Source organism: Phaethon lepturus, unplaced genomic scaffold (genome assembly GCF_000687285.1).
Source record: "Phaethon lepturus isolate BGI_N335 unplaced genomic scaffold, ASM68728v1 scaffold55820, whole genome shotgun sequence".
NCBI lineage: Eukaryota > Metazoa > Chordata > Aves > Phaethontiformes > Phaethontidae > Phaethon > Phaethon lepturus.
Window position 1 is genome coordinate 1,523 of NW_010513692.1, and position 10,305 is coordinate 11,827.

Below are 10,305 nucleotides of genomic sequence, written 5' to 3' on the forward strand. Positions count from 1 at the left end.
CTAGTGTTGCACTGATCCAGTCTTTATCCTGCAGCATTTGGAAAGAAAAGCTTCCTGTGGCCATGGACAGTTATTTCTGCATTGGTGGTGGCTGGCTTTTCAGCATTTTCCCTTGAGAGCTGTCAAACAAAACAGCTCAATGGTCATGCTTGTCACTTTTGTTGGTGCCTGTATTTTGTCAGTAATTCTCATCTGCATAAAGTGCTCTGCTGGTTGCAAACACAAGACTGCAACATCTGTGAAGCTTCAGATATTATTTTCAGTACTTCAGAGCGGGTGGAATTTGTATTTGTATTTATACACAACCATGTCTGAGGCCTTGTAGCCTTTGTAGGTGTTGTCAACCTAACCTACACAGATTATACCCCTCAGCCACTGTTTGCCTCTCTGTTACAAAGAAAGTATTTTCAGGACCTACTACAGGTATTACAATGATTGTGGAGGTGCCTACTGCATGCCCAAGACTTGCAGGCTTGCAGGGTAACCGTACATAATTGCGTGAATGCCTCTGGTCAAACTGTCTCCAAGTATTGTCAGCTCTTTGTGAAGAGTCATGAAGCAAGAGTAACTGTGTTACAGTAAATAATCCAGTGCTCAGCTTGCATTTTACATCTTGAACAGCTCGCACCTTCTCCTTGTCCCCTTGGAGCTGCAGGGCTAACCACAGAAATGGATTGACCGTGCACGGGGGTGAGTGGGACAGCTCTGCTGTGCACCTTCCCGGGGTGGGAAGTGAGGAGGAGGATTAAACTGCCAGTTGTCATCAGAGGCAGCAGTGGGGCCCAAAAGTATCTGAACTAAGACATGAATTACTAGTGTTCAAGGAGGTAAGCAGCAAGAAGACCAAGAATGTAGATGACATGAAGCTATTTAAATTTGTCAGGAGACGAGAGAATGACAAGAGCTTTGGAGACATGTAAGACAGCTGTGCTCATCGGCAACAGGAAGACAAGTGAAATTCAGCATCACTGTTCCCAAAGCTGGAGGGAAAATGTAAACTGCATAAATACTTCTAGGCTTTGGCTTCCTGAAACTGTGCCAGGTCAGGCAAGAGCCCCAGGCATCACGACAGGCATTTCACTGAGGACACAGTGAACAGCTTGGTACAAGCTCAGTGCTTGTTCAGTGGGGAACTACAGTCAGAAGAGCAGACAAGGTGTCGGGAGCCATAAAGGGCAGGATGGAAGTAATGCAGAGAAAGGCACCGTGCCTCCATGCAAGCTAGCACTGCTCCCCCACCAGGCTGCTGCCTCTTCTTCCAGAACAAAGGATCTGAGGAGAGTTGACCATGCATAGAGATGGGCCTGAGCAAACTGTCAGGGAGGAAGTCCCCAAATTCTGGGATTTGTACCTGAAAGACAATGAGACAGGAGGGGATGGGGAAATAAGAAAAAAGGGATGTGATAAAAGGCGGTAGAATAATGACTGGCCAAAAGACAGTAGATTGGGAGTCCCTCTTCTGCCAGCCTTTGTGACAGGAGAAAACAAATGATGAAAGCAGAAAGCTTTGAATTCAAAACTGATAATGAGGAACCGTTTTCACACAGTGAATAAGCAGACCCGAGGACTGATTGCCAGAGGAAGTCAGAGAGTACAAGAAAACAGCAACATTTAAAGACAGACGGGGCACACATCTGAGCAATGAGAACATCCAGTCTGGTAATAGGCAATGCTAAAAGTATTACTACAGGAGCAGAGAGCATCCCACTGTGTATGAGAAGTGAGAGAAAACCGCAGTCAGGCACTAAGAGAATATGTTGAGGTCTTGCTGAATATTGGATTGCCCCTTAGCCCCACTGGGACTAACCCACCTTTTCTCTATCTCCAAAGCATCTGGCAGAGAGAGGAGACTGAGCTAGATGGATCACTCCAACATGAAAATATTACAGCATTATTATTTTCCTAGGGAGATGGCTGGTACCAGACTGGACTGTCCTGCCTTATGTTGGTTCTGCTTCAGTGTCTGCCTGACATTGTGTGGGATAGTTGAAGCAGACAAGTCTACCTCACACCTCTGCTGCATTTCTCTATGACTCAGTGGAGAAATGGGTGTAATTTTCAGTAAAATACATGGCTAGCTGAGTAGCTGAATAGCTGTGGAGTCCAGACATGCTCCCCAGAATGGGCTAGTTGTGACTTTTTGGGTGCTGCTCCACTACCCACAGTCTGAGTATTCCAGACTGCCTTCATTACCTGTGTGTCTTAACCTCTTGGGTGGGGAAGGTGAAAGCCACACATCAAGAAGGCCTCTTCATGTGCCTGCTGAAATAATGAAAAACTGTCCTGGTAGTGAAGACCTCAAGTCAAGAGAACCTTCCATCCTAAACACTGAGAGCTTAATTTTTGTACCACCACCTCCCTGAGCAGCCACAGCCTAGGGACCCATATGGGAGAAACTACATGTGTGACTCTCTTTACTAGTGAGGCTTTTTTCTGGGGTGGCATGCAATGACTGTTCAAGAGCGATACCACAGTCCTCCATACCTATTCAGAGAGGAGGTGAAGAGCATTCTTTCTGACTACATGAAACCTAAACACATTGAGGGTCTTGAGAGATGGGACCTGGCAGACTCATGCTTACTTTACTAAATACGTCCTTAGCAGAAGAAGAGTGACAGAGCACCCTAACATCAATCGAAGATCTAGCTGGAAAATGTGAGGACTAAAGGAATAAATGAATGAATGAACAGGGACAGCCAGACAGGAGGAAAAAGAGCTTCTGAAGCACAGCAAAAAAGAGAGACTGAACCTGTGATTCTTTCTTCTCTGGTGGCATTTCATTTCCCCTTCCCCACTGTGAGAATGTCAGAAATGAACAGGCAACTCGGTAAAACAGAACTGAAAGAGAAAGAGAAGGCAGCAAAGTCCTTAGAAGCTGCTTCACGCAGGCAGAGGTATACCCGGCACCATCAATAGATGCAATCCTCCACAAGCACAGGCAGGGCCAGCAGGTTTTTTTTCAGATTTATTGTAGGTTCTAAAATGAGTTTCTAATAATATAAAATGCTCAAAATGTGCAATGTGTGCAGTCTCTGTGGGGTCCCCTCTGCCACTGAATGAGTGCAAGAGCAGGGCAGTGTGGGGACAGGGAGAATAAAGTGGGCAGGGGGGAGAAAACACCATCGGGCAGCAGGGGAGCTGGGTTCCAGCCATCTCCCATGTTTAAGTGTCCCACCAGTGAAAGGCTGTGAGAGAGGCCATGAAGGAGGGGCAAAAGGTGCGAGAGAGAAGTGGAACTAAGGCTGGCAAAAGCTACTGGCTCAGATACTCTCAATAGCTCCAAAGTGTCTGTGGTGCCTGCCACCTTACTGCAGTGGTCATCTTGCCCTGGTACATAGTTTCCAGCCCCTCTGCAGGTACAGAGCTCCCATGGCCTCCTGCTATGTTTATGCCATCCCTAGGCCCTCCTGAGAGGTCTGCATGGTGCACATCTCTCTGCAGCATGGCACGCAGAGTTTCATCCTCCCATGCAGACTGGGCCTGGTGTGCCTGCTCCCATCAGCACTCAGTTTGCTGGATCTTCTCCTTCTGGTTCTCCTCCATCTCCTTCTTCCTCGGCACAGTGACTGCAACCATTCCTTCCAGCGCTGGGAAGGCAGGGGACCGTGCCTGAAAGGGAAGAAAGGGGCAATATCAGGCATGGGAGGGAGACTGAATTGCACAAGTCTGGGCTTCTCCCTGCTGTGGAAGACATGGTCCTACTGCTTGCAACCAGAAGGCTCCAATTACCTCCTAGAGCCAGGGAAGAGCCCTAGTCCCACTCTCTGCAATGTACAGTTTCTTCTGGGGAAGGCTGGCTTAACATTATCCTCTGTGGTGTCATGGGCATAAGGAATAAGAAAGACAGGAGATGCTTAAGATAAGATAGAGCAAAGAATGATCTGGGTAATGGTCAGGCCATTGTCAGGCTCAGTGGTATGCCAGATTTTACAACACCTTTTCAGAAAGAATAATTAACGACATGAAGGTTTGTGCAAAATGAGATAAGATGAAATTAAAGAGAGAACCACTTTCACATCTTGCTTTAGGAAGTGATTTTCTAGACAGCGGAAAAGAGGTAGGTCTCAGGGCTCCTGATAACAGTAAAGTATATGATCACATACAGGCAATCAATACAACTGGAAAGATGAGATCAGTAAAAGAATGGCATGGTAGGTGTGATCTCAGCTAAGAGGAAGGGACCGGTATTTTCCTGGCAGGTTTCTGCCGGGCTGTAAAGAAATTATAAGCACAAGTCTTCAAAGATCAGTTGTGGGACCAATCATTAATGGCACAGAGAATGTGAAAGTGCTAATGAGTTATGTAGCTGATAAAGCTGAGGAGCCTCATTTGGAAGAAAGAGGATGAAAATGTCACCTGAGTCCCAGATATTTTAGGAGAATGGAGCAGTAAACTGAATGACAGGTGAAAGAAATGCAACAGTACCAACCGCATGTTGGTAGGCTCAGGGCATTGGAACAGGAATTCCTAATGTGTGGGCAATAGCTCATCAAGGGATACCAGTGAGTAGCCAGTGTTAAACCAGTGCAAAATGAGGAAATGTAATCTCAGAGATTGCCAGGAGAAAGAGGGAGAGAACAAGTGAAGAGTTAATATCTTTGTTCAAGGCACCTCATCTGCACTCTCACAAAGGATGAGCCCATGAGGGAGACTGTGCAGAGAAGGGCAGGAGGACCATCTGTAGATGGAAGACCTGTGCTGCAACAGAGCAGCTTTGCTTACTTGACAAGGGAGACTGTGAGGGCATATACCTGCTTTGAGGCAGCAAACATCCTGGCTGGATTAGAGCTGTTCAAGCTAACAGAGCTGGACACCCAGGTATCCTATTTCTTGATAGCTGAGGGTTTACAGTTACAGTGTCAAGGTGTTCCTGTCCAAAGTTTTGGGCCAGAAAGGGTGGTTCTGATAATCTTGTCCTGGACTTGCACAGTCTAGAGACTCACACAGAAACTGTAGATCTCTGCCTTACATTATTCTTTACCATCAGTGCCAATTAAGGGCTGATGATGAAGAACCAGTCATGAGTCTCTCTAGCACTATCCACAATGCTTTTTTTTAAAGTGCCCATCTTGCATCTGTTCTGATGTTGCCTGTCTTCAGCCTCCAGCCACTGGAATTTGCTAAGAATTTGCATCAGCACTGTCACATCCCTTGTCTTCAACTCAAGGCAGGCTCAAGGCACCCAGCTCTTTCGCCAAGGCAAGCTCTCCCAACCTGAGATCACTCTGAGCCCCTGGCCCCTTCTGCACTGGAAGGGGATTTTCACTGTAGACCCTTTCCAAGAAGCTAAGTAGAAGGCAACCACATCACAGCTACTCAGGTGTCCCTTGTCAGCAAAGGGAAACCCTGAAGGAAGACTTTGCCATGTACAGCCTTCCAGTACTTAAGGGTGGCTTATAAGAAAGATGGGGACAGACTTTTTAGCAGGGTCTGTTGCAATAGGACAACGGGTAACAGATTTAAACTAAAAGAGTGTAGATTTAGACTAGATACAAAGCAGAAATTTTTGACAATGAGGGTGGTGAACCACGGGCCCAGGTTGCCCAGAGAGGTGGTAGATGCCCCATCCCTGGAATCATTCAAAGTCAGGTTGGACGGAGCGCTGAGCAACCTGATCTAGTTGGAGATGTCCCTGCTTATTGCAGAGGGGGTGCACTAGATGACCTTTAAAGGTCCCTTCTAACCCAAACTATTCTATGATTCTATGTAATTCATTTGCAGAGAAACAGTTTGAAAACTGCAGAGAAATGGTGTGACTTGTTTGCAGTTTTTTCCAGTGGCATGCTGGGCGAGGATCAGTTCTGGCCTGGTCTTTAGGATGATAAAGGCAAGGCAGAGTTTTCAGAAGACGAGATACTGGAACAAGCTGAGCAAACGAAAGGCAGTAAGTTGTTGGAAGCAGGCAGCTGAGGCGTGAGGGCTGAGTGAGCAAAAACAGACCTCCATCAAGATCAGCGTCTGGGGATCAGCAGGCATTTATATGGAACGGGAGACTCTGTTACATCAAAGCATCCAGATAAGGAATAAGAGAGAGGACACCTAGAAAAGCCTGGAAAGGAACCCTCCTGTATTACAGCATGGCTTGATCTCTGAGAGAATAAACAGAAGCTTTTCAAGGCTGGGCTGTGATTGTCTCCTAGCAGGTTTCACCCCTCCTCTGAAGTGTCTGATCTGCCCCCAGATGAATGCCGTGGTTAGCCAGACCTGCTGATGCCCAGGATACAGCTTTCACTAAATGTCCACAACACCCTCAGCAGGCTGTCTAAGCCCCATTCTTCCTCTGGCTGCTGTGTACCTGAGACTTTTCACTGCTATCGCTAGGGTACCCAGGGGAAGGTCAGATAAGGGGTGATGTACAGGAAAACTAACAGAAATGGGGTGAAGGGTACTTACTCTTTTTTGTAGGGCCAGAGCCAGAACACAGACCATAAGCAGGAAGAAGAAGGTGAGGGTAAGCCCAAAAGTAACCTGCCCACTGAAGATGGTGGGAGGGTTGGAGATCTGGGCACCTGTAAGGAGGAACCACAGTTAGGAAGGAGGGGAAAGTTGATTTTGCACTGAGGCAAGGCTAGGATTGCACAAAGATGGGCAAACTGGAAAAGGGTGCAGGGAACTGGAAGGAACAACAAGAGGAACTGGTGAGAGCTAAGACAGGATGACAAGATGGGATCCAAGCAGTCAAAGGGGAGAAGGATAGGGTGAGGCTGAGAGAGGAAAGGGCACCAAGGAATTGAGTAGGGCGAGAAGAGATTGGTTACAGATCTATGGGGGACAGTACCTGTGATCTGCAGCCCATAATCCACTGCTCCCAGTCTGCCTTCTGGGCCATATACACTGCATTCCCATGTGCCCGTATCCTTTTGTGATACTTGGGTTATTTCCAAGGTAGGGCCCATCTGGGATCTATGGCCCTCCAGGTTACGGGAGGAGGTCACAGCCAGCTTGCTGTTAGTGGGAGCTGAGTCGAGGTGCTTCCACTGGAAATGTTCATGTCCTCGGGGATGTGTGAGGCTACAGATGAGCAGCAAGCGAGACCCCTCAGAAACTGGTCCTTGGATGCTTGGAGTGACTGTAGCAAAGGAAAAAAAAATACCCTCAGGAAAGACTACAGGCAGGTCCACATCTCTTCCTCATCCCTCCTTCTTCTATTATACCTCCCCTTTATTACTTCCTCTAATTTATTTTCTTTGTCTTCTTCAGCCTTAAGAGGAACAATCAAATTACCCAGGAAAACCCTTGCTTATAGCAGAGTCCAGTGCAGTGCAATGCCCTGAATAGACACCTTGTTTCCCACCCTGGGGTGGGAACCTATGAGCAGAAGCAACCCACACTCACTGCACTGATGAGTGGGGAGGTTTATCTGCAAGCAATGGGGGACCCCAGAGTGGTAATGCACCTCCCTATCTCTCCTCTTACCTGTAACCACTGCCAAGGTCACGTCCCTGCTGATTGTCTTGCTGCCAACAGAGACATCACAGCGGTACTGCCCTGCATCACCTGGTCCCACTGCAGGCAGACGAAGGGGGAAACTTCTGCTGCCCAAATTCTGGGAGGTGCCACAGTCTTGCAAGTGTCCTTCTGCAAGGTGGCTCCAGTGGGCTGTCACCACATTGATCCCAAAGGCACTGGGAAAGTAGCTCAGGGTGCATGGTAGATCAGCTGCAGAGCCAGCTGCAGCATAGACCACAGGGTTGGTTGGGCCATCAAAACCTGATCCAGAGAGAGAGGACAATGTGGAGTGGTGGCTGGAAAGAGCTCTGCAGTGAGGTGACTGGCCTGGGAAGTGCCAACAAGGTGGGAGCTGGGAAGCTGAAGCCACTGGGGTTGGCCAGTCACATCAAAGGGAGCTACTTGGGGATGTTGGAGTAGCAATGCTGAGCTCACCTAGAATTTGCAGGTTGTACGTGGCAGAAATGATCTTGTTATCCGAGTATCTGAGCTGGCAGCGCCAGGAGCCTGCATCACTCATGGCTGGCCGGAGGATGGAGAGAGCCCCATGCAAGGAGCAGAAGGTCCTGGATGTGGGGACTAGGAGCCCATTGTGGAACCAGCATGTCTCCACAAGGCTGGCCTGGTGGCTAGAGTTGCAGCTCAACAAGAGTGGCTCCTTTTCTACCACAGGGCTGGGTGGACTGAGGGTTACTGCAAGAAAAAGAAAGTGGCGGTGGGGGGGAAGATAAGATCAGGGGGGATTAGCAAACCATCCCCTTGTGCCCCTCCTGTCCCAGCTTTGTCCCTCAGGCAGCCTCCTCTCCAGAGCTGAGAGCAGACAGCAGGAAGCTGTGCGCTTTCAGGAGGCTGCTGCCTGTGCTCTAACCTGCCCTGGCAAACACGACATCCCCACTCCATCCCACCTTTACAACCTCCCCAGTCCTAAAATCAACATTCTCCAGAGTTTCCATCTTCTCCTACCTGTAATTACCCCCAGGTCCACCAAGCAGCTATGGACCTCTTTGTTGTATGCCACCTGTGCCTCGTAGAGCCCGGCATCCTCACTCCGGACCGGGTCAATTCGCAGGGAGAAATTTCCACTACGTAAGGCAGAGTCTTGGACTGACACCCGGGGCCTCATGGTCAGCGCTGTCTTCCGGAGGCCTGAGTACCCCACCTCCAGCACCATGTGTGGCTCCTGGTGGGCGCTGGGAGTGGGACAAGTGAGCGGCTTGTGCCGGAGGCAAAGGAGAGATCAAGGGTGGGGAGCAGGAAGAAGGGAATGTGGGGAAGGAGAAAGGGGGCTCAAAGTGTCTCCCACCATCCCCAGTCCCTGCACAAGGACACAGATCTGTCTTGGCCCTGGTGTACCTTCCCCCATGCCGCCTCCACAGCACAGATGTCTTGTCAGGCAGCTGCTTCCAGCTCTTCCATGTCTTTCTGGGGCTCAGGTGGCAAGGCAACATGGCTGAACTCCCTGCTCTGGCCCACACTTTCTGCTCCCTGCTTTCCCCTTCTGCTACTCCTGGTAGGATGTGGCCAGCTGTAACGAGATGGAGGGTTGAGCAGAGGGTGGGACTCATGGAGCAGAGGTCAATATCTGGCCATCTTCAGCAGGGTTAGAAGGGCACTTAGAATTCTCCCTTCCAGACCTGTCAGGGACCAGGTAACATCCAGACTAAGCTTACTGAGCTACTCTGCCCTCCCTAATATGTTCAGCCCCTCTTACCATTGAAAGCCAGCAGAGTGAAGGTGAGGAACAGTACCAGCGTCACCAGCCTCATGGTGGCATCCAGGAGAGGCGAGGGGCTTCGTCTTCCCACTCGGGTCTGTGCTTGATCAGGTCAGAAGCTTTAAGAGATCAGCAAAAATGAAGCAGGGGCAAAGAAGATGTTAGTGTGGGTAGATGAACCAAGGGGGGTTCAGCTGGATCTTCTTGCTCTCGTGCTCTCTCCAATCAAAGCATCTCCCTAGATGCCCTTATATTGCAGGTGGGCAGATGATTTCCTCATATCACTAAGAAGATGCGTCACAACCAAGAAACCAGTATAAGTCTGCGGCACGTGAAGGCAGGGCTGAAGCCAGTGAGAGAGAGGAAGGAGGGACCAGAGGCACTTCTCTAAGCATCTTTTAGTGGAAATTCTTTGGGTCGCTGTTGTTTTTCTTACGAGTTTCGCTTCTACATAGACAGTGGAAAAAGTGTAGAAGACACTTCCCAGCAAGTCCCTTCATGTTTTTCTTTCATCTCTTACCTTTTTTGGTTTGATCTTTCCACCTCTTACAGCTTCTCTGTAATTGTTTCAGGGTTTTTGAGAGCATGTTGGTCTTTTTTCTGCTTTTTTTTTTTGTTTTGTTGGGGTTTTGGTGACTATTTTTCCTTCTTTAGTGCTTCAAACATGATCATTTTTTTGCTTTTTCTCCTTGGCCAGTTCACAGGCAGCATGAGGAAAGGGTCTGTGGTGAGCTCCAACCAGGGCACATGTGACCTATCACTCCAGAACCTAGGGGCAATCTGAGACAAAGCTGAGGTGGTCTGAGGAGACAGAAAGGAGCATCCAGGAAAAGCAACCAGCACTGAGAAGAGGGGCTGCATATGAGAAGAGGGGCTGCATACTGTGACACCGCGAGTGGCATGAGGAAGGGACCCTCCTCCTCTAGCAGCGCTGGAGAAAACTCACCCAAGTTCATGCACTGAGGGGCCTTGTCCTAGCTCCTGTGTAGGGTAATACATTTCCACCCATGTGCCTCATCCTGGGGCCCCTTTTGCCTCAGAGAATCCTCACTGTTGTGGCTCACACTTTCCAGCAACCCACCAGCTCTGACTCTTTTGGACTTAATCAGCCCTTCATGATGGGTGTCAGACATTTGACTGTC

General features: G+C 49.0%; 1 protein-coding gene across 1 annotated transcript; it reads right to left on the reverse strand.

Moving 5' to 3' along the window:
• Nucleotides 1-3,498: 3,498 nt before the first annotated feature.
• On the reverse strand, nucleotides 3,499-9,215 carry LAG3 (lymphocyte-activation gene 3). The gene is made up of 8 exons (XM_010290639.1): nucleotides 9,161-9,215; nucleotides 8,803-8,974; nucleotides 8,413-8,639; nucleotides 7,885-8,142; nucleotides 7,417-7,710; nucleotides 6,779-7,069; nucleotides 6,394-6,509; nucleotides 3,499-3,609 (listed from the first exon to the last, which is right to left on the reverse strand). The coding sequence occupies exons 1-8, from the start codon at nucleotides 9,213-9,215 to the stop codon at nucleotides 3,499-3,501; spliced, it is 1,524 nt and encodes a 507-aa protein (XP_010288941.1).
• Nucleotides 9,216-10,305: the final 1,090 nt, after the last annotated feature.